Raw genomic sequence first — 19,909 nt, forward strand, 5'->3', positions numbered from 1 at the left:
TGAGAACCAAATGTCCCAACAAGGTCACAAGGATAAGGGGGAATTTCTTGGCCAGCCCTCACTTACAAGGAGCGAATTTGTGGTTAAAACTTGAGTTTTAATTTTGTGGAGTCTGTCTGTATTTAATATCATAAATAGCCTGATACAAGTCCCCATAAAGACTTTATCACAGAATAGAAATGATCATCATAAACTCGATCAATAATAATATAGCACCTCTCTGAAAGTGATTTTACAGGGTGCTTTACAAGATTAAAATCAGACAGCAAATAAAAAAACATAAAAATGCAATAAAAGTCGAAACAGAATACAGTGCAGGTAAATAGAAGAACAGAGTAATATAGGACAGGCTAAAACTGACTAAATGAGAAGGGACAAGAGAAAAAAGAGAGTATGAAACCGCACGGAAGCTCCAGAGAGTAATATAAAATCATAAAATCAAATAAAATGTACTGTTTTCTGAAAAGTAAACTTTCAGCAGGGACACAGAATTAGATAAATGACTAAGCCGAGCTAATCTCTTTAGGGAAGTTGTTCCAGAGTCTCAGGGCCCTCATGGCACCGCCTTCGGTCTTTAGATTCATCCTCAGAACAACCGTGAGGATCATAGTGTCACGGTTTAGAGTCTTGGCAACAGTGAAAAGGACCCGATGACAGAAGCTCAGACAGGGAAGGCTGAATTACAGGTGTTTAACTTAAAATCAATGATTAGTATACACTTACAGGTAGCAATTTCAAGGTATTCTGAAACAGGCAAACATATCTGACAATGGGAAGGCATAAGCACATATCAGAGACTGGCAGCAGTTGTCACTGGCAACAGGGACATTTTTCAATAAAGGAATTGCCAATTTACTTTGCAGAGTATACTGCTTCACTAAAGAGAAGGTTAGATGTTTTAAGACCGTTTGACACACAGATACCAATACATCTTGTTAATAAACTAAAGGGATGGCATGTCCAATTAGCGATTGAGCTAACACAGCTGCTATCTGATTGTGATAAATGTATTAATTGTGGCTTATAGTTAGCAAGCTAGCAAGTTCAGAGAGATGTTTTTCACAGCATACATTCCGAATGGTCAAAAAATGAAAGAAACATTTATATTAACAAGGACTCTCTTCTATCTAGTCTCCCAGTAACATGGCAGTCTGACAATAAGGCAGCATGAACAAATACCATGACCCTGAGAAGGAAGCAGCTACATCATTGACCTATAGTCCACCCGTGTCATTATCTACTGTAACATGTGTAATGTCTATTTAATAGGTGTTACAAGCATGTTTGCTTTTAGCGTGTTAGCTACTAGTTCACCAGCTAGGGAATCAGTAATTGCAGTGCACTTTGAGTAGTCCCTATATCACTAAGCGTACCACTGACTAATTCATCTTTTCACGTACAGTTCTAAAGGTCGCTGTTTTTTTCCGTATGTTTGTGCTTAGGGAGGTTGAGGGTATCTGCCATCTGTCAGATGCAGTGACTCACCTAGAGTCACAACTTTTAAGTTTTTTAAGCTACAACCAAGGCCTATATCATGTAAATAGGTTATGTGCTGGTATGCAGATTGTATTACCTTTGGATAGAGAGCATTTATTGTTATCTTCCCTCTAGTTGTTCAAAGATAAGCTATCTATCCTCGTCAATTATTGGTAATAAGCAAATAAATTGATGTGTGATTTGCAATTTCCAGCTTCCAAACAAAGCTTTGTAATTTATGTTTTAATAGGAACGATACCAAATGGGTAGCATTTAGGAATTGATCGGTAAGTATCGATTGCTTAGGCATCTTCACGTTCCTAGATAGGGCAAAGACAATTAATCCATTCAGAGGAGCTTGTGTGTGTGTGTGTGTGTGTGTGTGTGTGTGTGTGTGTGTGTGTGTGTGTGTGTGTGTGTGTGTGTGTGTGTGTGTGTGTGTGTGTGTGTGTGTGTGTGTGTGTGTGTGTGTGTGTGTGTTGTGTGTGTGTGTGTGTGTGTGGTGTGTGTGTTGTGTGGTGGTTTGTGTGTGTGTGTGTGTGTCTGCAGCAGTAGCAATATTGCATCATGTGGAGACAAAGTTGTGTTGTCCTGTCTATGACACTTGAGACGGATAAAACGATTGAGGAATTACAGAGTGTGAACATTAAGCTGCATATTGAGAAATACAGTGCTGAGAGCCGCCCAGCCTCCAAGTGACACACTCTCAAGGCTAAATGCATCAGCGGTGAATCACAAGTGTGTTGCTGCTGAAAAGAATAGGACATATTTTTGTCTTCAGACTGACTTCCTAATACTTACTGGGTATAATAAATATGACTGCACTGCAGTTCGGCAGAGGCTATGTTCTGTTTTCCTGGTTTACCTCCCTATCATCGCTTGTCTTCTCCTGGGAAGTATGTGGCATTCAGATTGCAGAGTACATAACTCCATTTTTCGCGACGACCCGTACACTAGGGTTGCTTGGAGTTTATTACAGATTGAAAAAGCCAATGTTCTGTTAGTCTGCAATACCATCCCAGCATATTGAGTTTGCTCAGTTGCAATGGAACTCAATATTTAAATATGCAAACTTTTTGACTTTCTATGAATTCCTAGGATTGAACATACTTGTTGACTTTAAAGTAAAGATTGACAGTTCATTCGAATGATATGCAAATAATGTTATAGAAGGAAATTCAGAATCAGAACTACATTTCTAGAGGTTTTGGCACCTGATGGATTACAGCAGACTGACATGCTGTGTAGACTGGTTGGCAGCCAGTCAGAGTAAAGGATAAATGAAGAGTCTTACTTCTTGAAAATGGTAAGACAGAGCATCCAAAGGCACAAGAGTGGGAATTGGGCCAAAAAAGAGATATAACGCTGTGTTCCAGACAACTCGAGGGTCGTTATTTTCCCAGTTGTGATTTTCAACCTCTGACCTCCAAGCGTTCCAGGTGCACAATGCCAAACGTAAACAAAAACCATGGCTGACTATGACAAACTGATGTTTCTTTGTATGGAGGACAAATCAACTCTCAGCAGTGCTGTCTCCAAAATGTTATGGCGATTGTGGCGCCGTCTTGAAATACTTTTGTGCAGAGAGGATAGATTTGTTAGAGATTGTTCATCTTAAACTTCTACCTAAATATTGGAAACAAATCTTGAAATACAAGAACATATCATTTAGTTTGCCTTTTAGTTGATGGTTTACCATTTCAAATGTGAGCTTCCATTGTTTGTGTAACATCAGAACTGCAAAAATAAATCAGGGTAGATGGATTTGCCCTAAATAGAAATTCTATATTTTAATGGTGTGTTTAATTCATGTATACCTTTCCTAAAATAAGTTTTGTTTTAGGTCTGCGTTGTTTTGAACGCAAACGCAAGGCCACTGGGCTCACATGGGGAGAGAAAATGGCCATTATTCCTAACAAGTGTATGTTCAACTTCACAGTGTCATTAAATGTGACCAAAAGATGCACGCGGTCTCATCACCAAAAAGCTTGAAGCCTGTTGCACTGTTTATGTTTAGCATGTCATTTACATACTGAGTTCAAAAGTGCCAGTAATTGTGTGATGTTGCCAGTAGTGGCGTTGCATTGTTGTATATTCATGTCCTTGTAGCTTGTTAAAATTATATTATAGGGAACTGGGAGGCTGCTGCTCCCAACAAGATCAGGTATTCATTTTTTTATAACTTTCTCTTTTTGTTTAAAGTTATTTTGCTCAGTTGAATAAAATAGAAAAAACGTAGTGCTTCAGTATGGAATAATTCAGTTGTATCCTGTTCATAAGAGGACATTTGCATGAAGCTGAACCTTCCCCTTGTTGAATCACTCAGCTTCTTTTCAGTTTTGGGGTATTGATGGATTGTCCCATTATGTCTCAGTTCACAAAAAATGGCATCCTGTTTGTTTGACTGGGCCTTCATGCAAGGGCAGAGCAGTGCATCTGTCCTGTGGGCATTGAATTTGCTTTTAAAAGTACTCCCAATGATAGTCAAGTGTTTACCATGTACTTACTCAGCAAACTGATATGACACTGGCTTATTTGTCCCCTACAACATTAAGATGGCTGAAATCACTTACCAGTAAAGAACAGCGTGTGGATGGAAAACAGGAAGCCTTTTTAGGAAAGCAGAACATATCCAGAGCCTTTTTTAGCAACAAAAAAAAACTTTAGAGAATGCATTTCAATAACCACTCTAAAATGTTTTGTAAGCCACGGGTTTTGAAAGAAAAGAGAATGGTTCTGCATCAGCAATGCAGAGCAGCAAGCGTAGCTTTTCTGACATACTAACTCAGCCTTTGATATGTAAACTGAAGTTTCTAACTGTCTCTCTCTATTCCCCCCTCTTCTCTTTGCCTCCCCACCCTTCCTGCTCTCTTTTCTTTCTTCCATCAGGGCGAAGTGGGACCCATGGGAAGGAAAGGAGAGGTTTGTCGAATTAGACTTTGCTGTATTAGATATAATCCATTCTGTCTTATTCTGCAGCACAGTGGAAAGCCCTGTCAAGCCTGCACGGCTGCTATAGAAGACTAGCAATACCTCCAGGCCTCGGGAAATCTGGCCCCCGGGCAAAATATACATCACAAAAGGCTTCTTTTCCAAAGGCGCATCAACTGCAATATCAAACACTTACAGTACTGTCTACAGAATCCCAATTGATGGAGATATAGCCTCCCTAGTGCCCATATTTACTGTTAAACCTGTCAAGATTTCCATTTCGGCATGGTACATTTGTTTCGAATAATTAGTTGGCAGATTTACTTTTATGTCTTATTTCTTGAAACAATGGGTGCTTGTAACCAGATGAAGGCAACTTCTCTGAATTAACGACTGAAATCTTTATTCTCTAGAGAAATAAGCTAACTGAGCTAACTGCTGTCTTCTAACCTTTAATTGTTCTAGGTTTAATCGTTTTAAAACGAGACTCCTTTCGAATTTGTTTTTAATATGCATTTGGTATACAGGGACTGTGCTAACAAAGGCTAAAGCTACATGTCATCATGTGACTGCAACACAGGACATAGCCACTGTCCACTATTCCACGCAGTTGGAAAACACTACATAGTAGATGTGCTTGTTATACAAAGATTGTTATTTGTGTTAACTGTAACATTCTCTATATTCTCCTTCGTAGTTACACAGACAGTAACATCAAAACAAGTTAACATTACTTTGCAGTAGCTAGTAAGCTAGTTAGCTGGACAAGCTAATGGTTGCAACTCATATTGGAGCAAACTAACACACTGTTTCAATCATTCCTTAAACATTTGCTTTTGGTTTTACGAAGGTTAACAAAAAAAACACCCTGAATTCTTTATATGACTGACTTTTTTCTAAGGCTAGACTTGAGCCACCTTCCTTATTATGGTAGTTAAGCAATGTTGGAACAATGCTCCGCGGCAGGGCTCAACTTACTGTTTATTGATCATTATGAATAAGATATTATACTGTAATATTGTAAATTATTACAAAATAAGCCAATTTCAGCCTTTTTCTTTTTAATTTCTGATTTTGTGTCATCTCTCTTGTTTCTTCAGACAGGAGCCACGGGTGACTTAGGCCATAGGGGAACTGAAGGGAAGAAAGGGGACATGGGCCACATGGGCCACATGGGTTCTGTTGGTCCCAGGGGATTTACTGGACAGGACGGGTTGCCGGGCCAACCAGGCCAACCAGGATATCCAGGGAAACCTGTGAGTAAAACTCCTCCCGGACCGTATCCTCTGAGCAGATAAACAACAAAAGAAAAGCAAAGAAAAGTAGACTGAAAGACACAGTCAGTCATTTTCTGCATGGATTGGGTGAGTTAGCTCTGGGAGTAATGGTAGCATTGCTGTCAGTGTGTGTGGGCTCTGTGAATACAGATAATGGAGCGTTGATAAGATCCTGTAGATCTGCAGGCACACTCAATCACAGGTTGAGCCTGTTTTCCCAGTCCCATAGTGGATCCGGCTGAATCAAAGTGTAATTGTGTGTTACAGGGCAAGCCTCCCTCAGATGAACATCTTCTAAAGCTCTGCACTGATGTTCTGCGTAGTAAGTATCTGTTTGCTTTTATGTCATTTTGCTGAGATCCACAGTATAAAAGCCTGGGTCTGAAATTCCCTCCTAGCTCACATCAAATGCTGTTAAGAGTAGAGTTGCACATTTCACACAATTTCTTTCTTTAATTTACACTGATTATAAGATAATAGGGTTAAAAAGGTATCTGGTAAAACATTTAAGTAATAACTCTCTCTTGAAAGAGTTGCACAATGTAAAATAACCCAACATAATAATGGATTTTGAAGTTTTTTCCTTTTTTTGACAAGAATCTGAATGTAATTGTAAATCAGTCATTTAGTGGTTGCATTCTAAGTCAAGCAAAACTATGGGTGCTTTCGATTTTAACATGCCTACTCGCTTCCCTCAGTAATTCTTTATATACTATATGCACTTTATATACTATTTTTATATCAATATTTTTAACTATTTATTCCCCCGTATGATTGTTTATGGTGTCTGTCCTATGGCCGTGTTTTTTAGTGTTCTTTATGTGTTTGTATTTTTTGCACACCGGGACAGAGTTGCACTCTGAATCTCATTGTACTCTGTGTACAATGACAATAAAAGGCTTTAACTTTAACTTATCTTAACTCCTCCCAACAATTATGCAATAGGTCGAAACCCATAGTAATATAGATGCAATATTGTAATAACTGGTAATCCAGTTGCATTTAGCTGCAGCTATACAGTATGTGCATGACAAATATTTGAACCCTCTCACTTTCCCTATATGTTCAAAGATGAACTTGATAAAGTCCTTCATCTGAAGAAGAAAAATCCGGCAAAGTTAGAAAAAGTAATTTTCATGTGATTATATAAACAAATATGATCATGTTTACTTTATTGCTCTCTCTACAGCTAGTTTACACAGTTTGCAGTGATGCTAGGAATATCGAGTGACATATTAGTCAATTTATTGTCTGAGCTCTAATTGGATCTTCCGCTATGATGGTCAACCTTGACCAATTTCAGGGTCATGGGAGCAATGATTGGAGGCAGCATAATTTGCTGACTGGAAAGCACCCAAGTTCTCTGCAGCAAACATGATTTACTACCGATTGCACGGAACTAACAGAGTCCTGAGAATCTCTAAATCTCCATTATTTCTTAGAATACTAAACAGAAATGAGTATGTCAATCATTACACCATTGTAGGATATATTCATACTCTGCTTAGGCCAGCTATGAAAGCAATTTTGACAAAATATTTGATATCCAAATGGATAACTCAGCACATTTTGGCTGTGCCAAGCAGATCATCTTCCATCACTGCTCCAGAGCCTGGTTCCCCAAGCCAAGTGTGAACCCTGCCAGAGTGTTAAGGGGACCCCGGGCGAGCCTGGAGCACAAGGACCCAAAGGCTCAATGGGAACTCCAGGCTACCCTGGCAGAGGTGGAAATCCCGGGTACCCAGGGCCTCCTGGAATGCACGGTCCTTTAGGCCTTAAAGGTAATATCAACCATAATGTTATAAAGGGAAAAATCTACATGGTTTGACCAGTTTATGTTTTCTGTATTCAATGCCCCAGTGGTTTCTGTTCCACTATCTATAACAGTGACACAAATATTGTAATCATTTTCTCTACCCTAATTAAAACCAAAACTATGAACACAACACAACTTTGTAAGAGAGCTACAACAAAATGTACTGCTGCTTTCATCAACGATTAAAATCTAAACAGTGTCAACGACTAGCAAATTGGATGTGTTGATGTTCACTGTACCCCATAAAACAAGATCATTAAACAAGCGAACATCAGTGAAAGTCAGCAGAGCAAAAGACAACAACTGAATGCAAACACATCTCAGAGAGCTGTCTTTGATTTATAACCACTTCAAGACAGGGAGTGGCTAATCAGCCGTGAAAGATGCCAAACTGTACCACACCGCTGCTTTGTTCCATGTAAACTGGTGACTTCAGGGGAACAGCCACTTCAGAGGTATCAGCCTGGCTGAAAACACCAAGGGAAGCGACTGAAAGCTGGACTTGAAGATGAGAGCTTTACTGAAAATATCTCAAATTGGAAGCATTTTGAAGTTAGAAAAAGGGGGAAATGTACCATCCTTGGAAGGTCTACTAAAAGACCCTATCAAGTTGGATTATGGAAAGTGAAGGATCCAGCAGTTGGAGCCTCTATAATGACACTAGGGAATAAAACTGGATATGGAGGCTTTTTCTTCCATTCTGACTGCTATGGGGATGGCAATGCTGATTGGTCTTTCTGTCAGTCCATGACTTTGGTCCGAAGACAAAATCCTATTTGTTTTTTTCTATTTACCTGACTTTTCCTGACCAGCAAATCAAATGTATTAACCAACAACATTTTGTATATACTATATATCTAATACTGTATACAGTATATATTTGGTAAATATATTCAGGGTTTTAGATGATTAATTAGTTTGAGTCATTAGGAGATTTTCAGTTTTCATTGAAAGTACCCTTGCAATATCATTTAGTAAAGATATTCCCTAAGGATGAATTGTAATCACTATAAGAACACCATAACTGTTCATCCAGGGCCATCAGATTGAACTTTTAATGTTTACAACACTTTGGTTTACAACCATCACCTGCATAATGAATGACAGTTCTATCAGCCTCAGCTGCAGTTTGTGTGTACAACTAATTAGCAAAGTATAGCATGGTAACAAGCTAAATTGGGATCGTGGACATTGTAATCTGCTTAACATCATCATAATTGCTTTGTCATTGTGAGCATTATATTCATATTTAGTTTAAAGCACTGTTAGGGCTACTACAGCTCCCCAGGGCTTGGCTGTAGACTCTACTAGTCACGTTATATCCTGCAGAGAATTTTGAGCCACCCATGATTTCACAATTCTTTAAATCTATGGCAAATACTTTTTCCGATAACAATGTAAAACTGAACCTTCTTTGTCCACAATGGAGGTAACTTTAACCCAAAAGATTCCTTTGATTTATTCAACCCTATTATTCAGTCGGTGAAATAAATTGCTGTAGTGTTACTTTGTAATAAAATCCCGCAGACTCTTACACAGTCAAGGATTGGAAATAGCTGCTTTAGAGGGACAATAGCCTTTCGGTTTCTCAAAGCTCATTTTTTAAAAAGCTTTCATGTAAGGTTTTAAAGCATATATATTATTTCCCCCAGGTGACATGGGACCAAGAGGGCTTAAAGGCGGCAAAGGTGAAGGTTACATTGGACCTCCAGGACCACCTGGACAGCAAGGTATGCAAAAAGCCCTTTTTCTTTTTTGTCTTTAAAATGTCTTCACCCATTAAGCTATTTCCGCAACTTTACCAGGGTGTTCTGACATTTGGCCTTTCCGATCCGTGAATGTTTAACTAAAGTGCATCAAGGCTGTTTGCTCTGTTACATTTTTAATGATTATGTGGGTGGATCCTGTTTTTACTTAATTTTCAATGAGATCTCTAAGTGACAGCTCGGTAGGTGGGGTGTACAGACAGTGAGTGCTGAATTTCTCTGGAAGCTATAATAGCTTATTAATTCATGAGTAGATGTAATTTATGATCCAGCATGTGCTATTTTTAGTTCATAGAGCAAGAACTATGACCTAATTTAATGGAGCTCTCTTGCCATAAATGAGGCAGAAGTACCAGTTATAGCCGTTTTCTTTCTTTATTTATTTCTTTCTTTATCATTGCAGGAATTCAGGGTCCACGTGGCTTTGATGGAATCGGCCATCCAGGAAATGAGGGAATTCCTGGAAAACCAGGGCCTCCAGGAGTTCTTGGTAAACGGGGCAATCCAGGACTTCCAGGGGTTTGTGATGTTTCCATGTGTTATCAAAACTACAACCTCAGGGAACATTACAGCAAAGGACCCAACATCTGATGACTAAGAAGCAGGGGAGAGGATGCTATTGAACACAGAGTGTTTCGAGAATTTACTGTATCACTGTTTTACAGAGATGTGTATGACTGTTGACTACTTTATGACAAAGTGTGCGTGTGGAGATCAGCTGCACTGGAGGCAGAAATAACCTCATTAGTTGAGTTAAAGTGAAATAGGCAGGGCATCAATTCTTGATTATGGAATTCATGATCAAAGACAGTCAGCACGCTAGCAACCTACAGTTTCTTACTGAGATACCAGACTTACATGGCTAATTTATTCTTGCCAAGTTTGAAAAGCAGCTTACGAAAGTGGGGTTTCATTCTAAGTAAGTCAGGTAAGCACCAAGATTTTTATAACTAAGTTGTGTTGTTTTTGTGTCAATAGCAAGACAACTTGGATTTGAAATAACTTTATGAATAGCTACCTCCTCTTTTACTCTATGTTTAAGTCAATGTTACTGAAGGTTTTGTTAATACTTTGGATTAATCCCTCTTCCCATTTCATTTCAATGCAAACAACACACAGACACATTTCCTAAACAAAATATATAAATGATGAAATAATGATGAAAGTGTATTTTAAAAAGGCTGAAAGGACCTTTTGCCGTCCTGTGTGAGCTAATGGGGCAAATCATATGATGTATTCTACTCAGAACCCATGCAGTAGAATTGCAGTACGCAAAGTCTTCCTTAATTAATTAATAATTATCAATTTATTCCAGAATATGAGTCATATTAAAACTGCATATAACCGTATACTATGAATAGAAGTAGATAACACTCATGCTGTGCTTGAAGGCTGTGGATCCAATTGGCTTCATCAAAAGAGGTCCATATCAACCAGTGAGATATTATTCCCTCCTTCAGTGCAGATCTGACCAAGAGAAATGATTGTCTTCAAATTATGTAAAAAGTACAGTACACTCCCTAAAAATCCATTTGGAAAAGTCACAATGAAAGAACAGGACACACCATTTTCACATGATTACCTTGCAAAAAGTAATCATGCAACCTTAAAGTTAATAAATATATGATAAATTACAGCATTGTTAGAAGTAATAACTTCTGGTTGAAAAAGCATATTCTATGACCTATTATTTATGGAGCACCAGGAGTTGTGTAATCCATCACTGTGAGACGTTGTAAGAAACATGTTACTGTATATCTTGTCCAATCATATTTGTTTTGTTATTAAGCCAATATTATAGACTTATATTTGCATTGCTCCTGTGTGTGTATTACATTGAATGATCAAACAGTGATCTTAAAAGCAATTTCTTCTAGGCTTACAGTTTTTTTTTATCTTCAACTTGGTCAGTACTTTATGCTAACATCCCAGAATGCAATGCATCACATTTTTTATTTGCAATAATTATGGTTGTACAACTATTAACATGTAATGATGAGGATAAACTATGATGATTTGTATGTGTCGTAAATGTCAATTTGCTGCTTTATATTGAGTAAACCATTGGGTATTTGGGGAGAAATGAATGAGTGAACAAACATTTCTGACACAGCGCATATGTCACCAATTAGCACCCCATTATTAAGACTCATCTGTGGCCTTTACTTGTTGCTGTAGCTCTGTGCAGTGTCCTGAAATATGATTGGCTGCCTGGAAGGTTGTATAGCTCCAATCTTGCTTGAAAAAAAAAAAGATTTCCTAGTTGTATTTCATTCAACTGCTTTTCCTACTTGTTTTTCAGTATGATAGGACCAACTATGACTATTATCTGCATATGTTTACTTTAGTGAAATTATACAGTTGGCCCACAATGTGACCTAACTGATTTATTTTTTGAAATTGTTATCAATGCTTAAAGACTCAACTCATTCAGAGTATTTTACATTTCTCTGTTTTCAACGAGTCGAATGAGAACTACAGCCACAATGACATGGTCCTCTTAAGCAAATTTACAAAAGGGATTCAGTGAAGCTGTGTGTTGGCAGAAATGCCACATAAGTAAGAACAGGTCTATGAAGCCAAACAGAACATTTTTTCAATTCCAGATTAAGCAATAATATGGTTCCACAGGCATTAAAGTACATTTTTTATAAATAATAAAACAGTCTGTTTACAAGAATGAAGACAACATGTGGTTAGTTTTTATTTTCACAAATTCAAAAGTCTGTTTTTCCGTCACCATTTATGGAAAGTGTTGGTGGTTATGTGCTAAATTGCTTTAGTCCCAGTTTCTCAAGAAAAGGGGCACTCCATGTATGGTGAGGACTGATAAGACTTACATGTCAAAGACTTGGAACTCTTCCAAAGGCCTTGTAGAGGAACAAACGGGTTAGCACCTCTCTCTAGGGTTCAGGCTTCAGAGTGGCAATTTCCAGACTCTTATTTGTTGCTCTCAAACTGTAATTTTGGACTTGCCAAAATAAGCTTGACAGGTTTAAAGTATCTGTAAGAGAAGCAAGCCATATGTTATCATTCAAGTCTTAAAAAGTAGGAAGAATTCAGGCATGTGTCAAGAAAATACAGTCCTGCTGGAAGAGTTATGATTTACGTGTGACAATCCTACTGCTTATTGCTACAAATATTAGATATTATTTTGTTGTATGACGATATTAAATGACTTTATTGTATGCTGCCAAATTATGTTTTTTGCTTACTTTTCCATTTAAATGTTTGCAACCATTATGTCACTTACATTTAAAAGGTTTATAAAAGAAAAAAGAAAAAAAATCTCAGGCTTTATATAGCAACACATAGAGGCTGCCGCCTTCATGAATGCCTAAGTTATAAATAGTTTGATGAAACATTAATGATTTTGCTATTCATAGAGACTGTCCAGTAGTGTACGTATTCCCCAGATACTCCCATAAAAGCATTGGTTCATTCAAATGATCAAAGTCCATCCTCTGGGGAATGTACTACAGAAATACAATTGTAGGATCTTGCTTTTTTTAAACTTGACCTGTACTAGAAGACTTAATTTTGCCATCTGTTTTTAATCTGCTTGTGGTGAGTTCCTTAACATTATAGGAATCAGGGTATTTTCTAAACTGGGTAACAGGGGCGCTGCATCCTCTTACTTTTAGTGTGCACCCTCATACCAAAATGCAGATTTTCCCTGTCAAATTTTAAAGGGATGCCAGAAAACAATATTTCTGTTTGTCAAATACAGTATAATTACTCCAAAAATATGAAAATCGTGTCAAATAGACCGTCAGACGGCATATACAGCTTTGATGTACGGAGCTCCAGCGCCACGTTGATGTTTACGTCTGCGGCACCATCTTGTATACGGGCGACATGTTCTCCCGAGAATTGATATATGTTATATAAAAGATCAGCGCCCCTGCCCTCATACTATAATTTTCTAGAAAACCCCTGGGAATACAATCCCTAATTTTTGGAGTACGCCTACACACGTTTTACTCTCCAAACCTCACATCACATGGGACACATTTGTGCATACTAGTGTGAGGTTGGGTGAACCCTGACTGTTGTTAGAAGACAAAACTAGGTATTTAGCATCAAAGTCACATGTGTTCTCTACATCCAATCACCCTCTCCACATTTTTACCTGAGGCTTTTTGCATATCAATTTGAAGCTGCGTTCTACTTGGTTATCATCTACATTTTGCAGATGAGGACATTGTCACCTTTCACATTTTGACCTGAGCTTTACTATTTTAGTAATTTTAATTATTTAAGATTACAGGGTTTAAGATATGCATAATGTTGTCACTATGCATTATGCACTGTATTTGTAATATATTCAAAAATACATAAATTCATACTCTATTCAATGTAAAGATTATTTCTAATATACGTATATACTGGAGTAATGAAATGTCTGCATTGGTATTTTTAAACATATTTTTGTACATTTTGCAAATGCATTGCATTCAAAGTTTGGTTGTAAAATGATTCTATATCAAAATAAACCTTAATTATGGAACACTGATTTTCCCCTGACTTCTTGATTGCAGTTTTTATGAATAATATTTCTGACAGTACGGGTTTTGGTTTTAAAAATAGGCTACAGCCTAATTCAAAGGGAGCTTTCACACAAATCTACCCTTTGATTCATTATTGATCAGGAATATAACACACTAACGAACACACTGACTTTGCTATGTCTTCTTTGATCCTGTCAGCTTATATGCTTCATAAAGGTAAGATCTGTGCTGATTGAATCTGCTTTCAGATCATAAAACTAACTCGGGCTGATGTGAAGGATGCCAATCAAACTCTGGTGGTTTACCAACATGCGATTTATTTTTTATCTTAAAAATAAATCATGTTTCTGCATACAATTTGGTAATCATAGTAACAATCTGATTGCCAGCATGTGGGAGCACAATTTGTGTCTAATAAATTAGCCAAACTCAAATAAAACACTGGTTTGTTGTCCTGTATCATATGTTGTGTACTTCATTCTGTATACTACTTTGCACACTTTATTGCTGATACAGCATTCCAACTATCTGTTATGCTGCGTTCACACCGGACGCGATGCGAATATTCGCTTCGCTCTAATCGCTCCTATCGCATCGCTCTAAACGCTCGAGTTTCACCGCAGCTGCCAGCTGTGTTTACTCGCATCATTCAAACAAGACGCGCTGGCTCGGGAGCTACAACTACAACAAAATGAACATATTTTACCGTGATTAAATTGTAATACACGTTTCTAAATGATGCCGAAGTAACAACATACTGATACCGGTTGTTGTATATGCTCATTCCACACTCATAACAACGACCTACAGACATAAATAAACCAGCGACTGTATTCGCCATGACACAGACAGTCTGTGGTTTGTACTTGTTTAACTTTTGTCCAGTTTCTGAACAGATATGAGGAGCTGTGAGCTCTGTGTGCTAACTGCTAACAGCTAACGGCTGATGTTGTGTGCATACTTGCCAACCCTCCCGATTTTCGCGGAAGACTCCCGATTTCATTGCCCTCTCCCGGTTTCCTCCCGGGGTCATATTTCTCCCGCATTTCTCCCGATTTCTGACAAAATCAGATTTACTCAGGACTGTTTCCACTCGGACTTTAATACAGCTACACCATTGTTTGGTTTCCATGGTAGCGCGTCCCTTTAGTAGCGCGCGCAACTGAAAGTCTGAGAGGGTGAGGAAGATAGTCACAGAAAACAGAACAAGAATCGACAACTCAACCCTCTGCTCACTCCTTTCCTGTATAGTACAGGTCCAGCCCACACATATGCTCCATCAAGGATGGTGCTACAGGCCGCAAGGCAGTGCACTTACAACTACAATAAGCATGTCAATGTTAATCTAATACACGATCCACTAGCACCCCCCCCCCCCACGGTGGTTTTGAAATGCTCCCGATTTCTGAGGTCTCAAGGTTGGCAAGTATGGTTGTGTGGTTGAACGTCAGTGACGGCAGGCTGAGATCCTCACCGCTGATTGGCTTACGCGAGGACGCGTCACGTGAATTTGACGCTCGAGTTGAAAGAATTGAACTCTCGCGGTTAACGCGGCACCGTTCAATCGCCTCAATCGCGTGATTCGCGCCGCGTCCACCGCTTCATGCGCGCCGTCGGAGCGAATTCGCGTCTGTCCGCATCTCTGCATTTACTTTACATGTAATCGCGCCGCCCCCAAACATCGCATCGCGTCCGGTGTGAACGCAGCATTATGCTACGCATAAAATTCTTTATTATTCCGCCGGGTTATTTTGCACCTCTTCTTCTCCCACATTCCACATCGCAGAAACTCCGTTCAAACATCAAAACGTTCAGCTCGGTCGGGAATCGATGGCTATTACTTTTCTTATTCATAACTTTCATAATTCCAGAGATACATCCCATAATTCATCACATTTTTAACATGGAAGTCAATGGAGAAACTCTTCAGACTTGAACAATCTTCATGCAACTTCAACTGCTAACTGTTCATTCATACTTTCACTCAGAAACCTCATTCCAACTTTAAAATGTTACACATCTTTCTGACATTATTCGTGTAACACAACTTTTAAATCTGATTCGTACTTTTAGAGATATTAAACATTGTTCAGACCTTGGTAAAGAGGCCTTCTTCAGATTTTAGAGTGCGTGATGTCACAGCTAGAGTGGAGGACAGACTTCATTTTGCCTTTATATTTTCTTTTAAACCTGCCATAATTCCCAAACCCTACATTCCTGAGACATAATTTTCATCATGAGAAACGTAGGAAAACATCTCGTAGCTTGAAAAATAAAAATAAATTAAGCAAAATAATTAAACAAAATGCCTCTTGAGGGCATGAAGTGACAAAAACGTTCAACATGTCTCCATTAAACCCCATTGTAAGTTCAGCCTCATCTTTCCCTCTCTGGACACGTCGTTAGCTCAAATATAAACACCTGTGTCATGGAACACGATGATGTCATAACTCCAACTGACATGCTCAGAGCAGCAGACTTCAGATAATGGTTAATGGTCCTGCCCTCAACAGCTCTACGTCAATTATGGGGTGTCATCATATGCCGTTTCCATGGAAACGCATCCCTCGCCATAAAACACGATGTGTTTGTAACTCCAATGGACACGGTCCGATCGTCTCCCAAACTTCGCTTGTATATCACCGGTCCGTGCCTCAACAGCTTTACGCCAAATCTGAGATCTCACCATAGGCTGTTGCCATGGAAACGCATCCCTCGCCATAAAACACGATGTCGCTGTAGCTCCAATGGACACGGTCCGGTCGTCCCACAATCTTCACTTGTATATCACCTCTCCATGCCTCAACAGCTTTACGCCAAATCTGAGATCTCACCATAGGCTGTTGCCATGGAAACGCATCCCTCGCCATAAAACACGATGTCGCTGTAGCTCCAATGGACACGGTCCGGTCGTCCCACAATCTTCACCTGTATATCACCTCTCCATGCCTCAACAGCTCTACGTCAAATCTGACATCTCATCATATGCCGTTTCCATGGAAACGCATCCCTCGCCATAAAACACGATGTTGTCGTAACGCCTATGAAAAGGGTCAAAACAGCACCACACTTCAGATAATGGTTAACAGTCCAGCCCTCAACAGCTCTACGTCAATTATGGGGTTTCATCATATGCTGTTTCCATGGCAACACAATGCTCGCCATGAAACACGGTTTTCTCATAACTTCAGTGAAAATGCTCCAAACGGCCCAAAACTTCACAGGTTTGGTAACGAAGCAGCCATCAACGCATCTAAGCGTATTATGGGATGTCATCAAATGTCGTTGGCATGGCGACAGATCATTCGCCATCAAGTTAGTTCAAAAGTTTGCAGTTCAAATATTCTGCTGCTTTTCCAAGCCTTTTTACTTTCTTTTATTTTCTCATCACACATTCAAGCCCCCAGTGTTCATGTATCATTTCAATCTAAATTCTTCACTTTCTTCTTACACATTACATTTCAGCATAGCAGTTTAGCGTCAGCTTTTCAGCATAAAGCATTCCCACTAGCAATTTCTTCAGGAATTGCATTCTCTAGTTCTGTATACTTCTCTATTTACTTTATCATACTGTATATCCTACTCTGATCACGTCATCCTACCCTGTGCCCTGTTTGTTGAGCAATTGGTTATATAAGCCACTTTTAGACCCTGGTTTTAAATTGCAACAATGAATCAAGTTATATAAACAGACCACAAAAGTGCAATCACATTTTTAGTGAGTACATGACTTCCGTATTATGTTTTTGGTTGTTTGAATATGAAAACCTTTAACTTTATATTCATGTTTTCATGGTTCATGAGATTTATTTTTCTTCTTGAAACTAATATAAATGATATTCAGTTGTTTAATGCCACTTACATATTAGAGTAACTAAAAACAGCATGACACATAAAGGTAAATTCTCTTTCCTGATATGCAGGACATTAGTATTTAAGTGCATATGGATTGTTACTTTAACAAATATCTTGTACCCAGAGACCCACTCCTATTCCTCAGCATAGAGTTTCTAGACCCAGCTAGTAGCTATATTCACGCTGTGTCCCATTCCATGCTACCACTAAAGTAATTCTCTTCACGGCTTGGTCCCATCTTCATGCTGACAGCTATAATGCTACGTGTGTTTTTTTTCGTGTGTTGGGCCAGCCACGGACTGAACGAGACCAAAAGAATCAAGGAGATTTAAAAAGTCCCTAACCAGAGGTTTGGACTCGCAACACACATGGACATTGAAGTCTCCGGAGATCAAAACACGATCATATTTCACCATGATCCCGGACAGAAAGTCAGAAAAGTCATTTATGAAATCCTTATTGCACTTTGGCGGACGATACACGACTGCGCAGAGTATAGGCGAGGCCGGGTTCAGTTCAAAAAGCTGCAACTCAAAGCTAGCATAGCTAGTTACAGCCAGATGTAGGTTTGGGCAGCAATATCAACTCCAGTGAGGGTCTGAGGTGGAGGAGAGCTTGGCGATCATAAACGAGCAGAGCAGAGACATTCTGACAAACATAAAACAAAAACAGGATAGCTAAAGGTAGAGAGCTGAGCGAGCGGCGAGCCGACACAGGCGCCATCTTGAATCACGTCACTCATAATAATATTCTACTATGTATTAACAGAGTCCAAGCATTGCTCAACAAACACTATTTGAGTTGACTAGGACATACCAACAAAGTAGCCTTTTCTAAAAAAAATAAAACAAGACAAAGGATTACAAAAGATTCACATTCACAATTAAAAAAATTGAACAAACAGTATGCTCACAACATATAAAACGGCTGAGACAGATCTCAGCCAACAGGAGAGGGTAATATTGCCAGGGAATATAAAAAATGTGACTTTCCGATGATTAATAACCTTTTATTTTTCCTGTTCGGTATTTTGCCAACGACAACTTCATTATAAATGCCTCATAGTTGCAACACTGGTGAAGGGGGGAACTCATTACAGCAAAGTGTGAAAAAGCCACTTTGTACTTTGACACAAATCGATTGTGTCCTTTAAACAGCAAGTGGATGAAATATTTGGTAGCTCCGGGGTGGAGAGTGCACCAATGGGCACCATTATTTCCACACCACTCTTCCCTAGTCAAACTCTTTTTTCCGATATTACGCTCACTCAATTGTGGAAAAGCAATGTGTGGATCCTCCCCATGGTCCTCTAACTGCCACTCGCATCACACTAGCAACTGGACAAAAAAATGCAACAGATGACTGTCATTCCATGACACCAAAAGCAGGACCAATAAAGGATTGAGCTTTTTTAAAGAAAGCAACACATAATGAACATTTTTTAACCTTGAAACATCTCAAGAATACATTTTTTTTTACATAGTTTACATTCACAGCTGTGAAATGACTGCCTCAAGGGAACATTGAAATTCCGAGATCTCCTGCTGATTTTACCTTGGGTCTTACCACCGATGCCACTTTGAGATGCAACAGAAGTCTTGATCATGAAAAGGCACCCTTATTAAAAGGTAATTAACTGAATTGCCTCAGAGCCTTAACAAATATTAAATGGGCTGTAGTTTCCATGCTATACTGGGCATTTGACATGATTGGCCTCACATCACTTTGTGGCTCACCAGCTCACAAAAATGCGTAAAGAAGAGAGAAACAATTTTCATAACTAGGGTGTGAGAGTGAAGGTGTACCCTATCTTTAAATGTGGTCACATAAGATGTGTCTGTCACCAGAAGCAGCTTGTTTGTGGGTGGGTGTGGATCGTGATTAACTCAGAGGTGATGAATAATATGCTGGTCCTATTCATCAATTTGGTAACCGGAAAGGTATATTACGCAAATACAGAGCTGGGGTTCATATGACCATTGTAAAATACGACCCTGAGAGGGTACGGATGTAGAACTGGAGCACATAGGACCAATGGAGAACTGACGAACAAATGACCATTGGAGAGCACATCTGGTAAACTGGAGAACATAGGACAATGAGAACTTGGGATCCTGAGAGAGCACATGTAAATCTAGGGAGAATTGTTACCACGGTTACATAGAAATGACTGTTCGGTAAATAAATGGGGCTGACATTATTTTAGTGTTTCTTGTCAACATCTGATAAGACCCATCTCAATATAAATGTATTCTTTTATCAAGAATGTATTTTTGA

The 19,909-nt window shown here is 39.0% G+C and overlaps 1 protein-coding gene across 1 annotated transcript in view; it reads left to right on the forward strand.

Annotated features, from left to right (window-relative positions):
• Positions 1-12,464, forward strand: part of si:dkey-225n22.4 (collagen alpha-1(XXI) chain) — a 57,178-nt gene extending 44,714 nt beyond the window's left edge. Inside the window, exons 27-32 of the mRNA XM_034126770.1 lie at positions 4,366-4,398; positions 5,508-5,663; positions 5,952-6,006; positions 7,271-7,465; positions 9,153-9,230; positions 9,670-12,464. Of these exons, the coding sequence (XP_033982661.1) occupies positions 4,366-4,398; positions 5,508-5,663; positions 5,952-6,006; positions 7,271-7,465; positions 9,153-9,230; positions 9,670-9,857 (705 nt within the window). The 3' untranslated portion in view covers positions 9,858-12,464. The remainder of the gene's footprint in view (positions 1-4,365; positions 4,399-5,507; positions 5,664-5,951; positions 6,007-7,270; positions 7,466-9,152; positions 9,231-9,669) is intronic.
• Positions 12,465-19,909: the final 7,445 nt, after the last annotated feature.

The sequence above is a fragment of the Trematomus bernacchii genome, unplaced genomic scaffold (assembly GCF_902827165.1).
Source record: "Trematomus bernacchii unplaced genomic scaffold, fTreBer1.1, whole genome shotgun sequence".
Taxonomy (NCBI): Eukaryota; Metazoa; Chordata; class Actinopteri; order Perciformes; family Nototheniidae; genus Trematomus; species Trematomus bernacchii.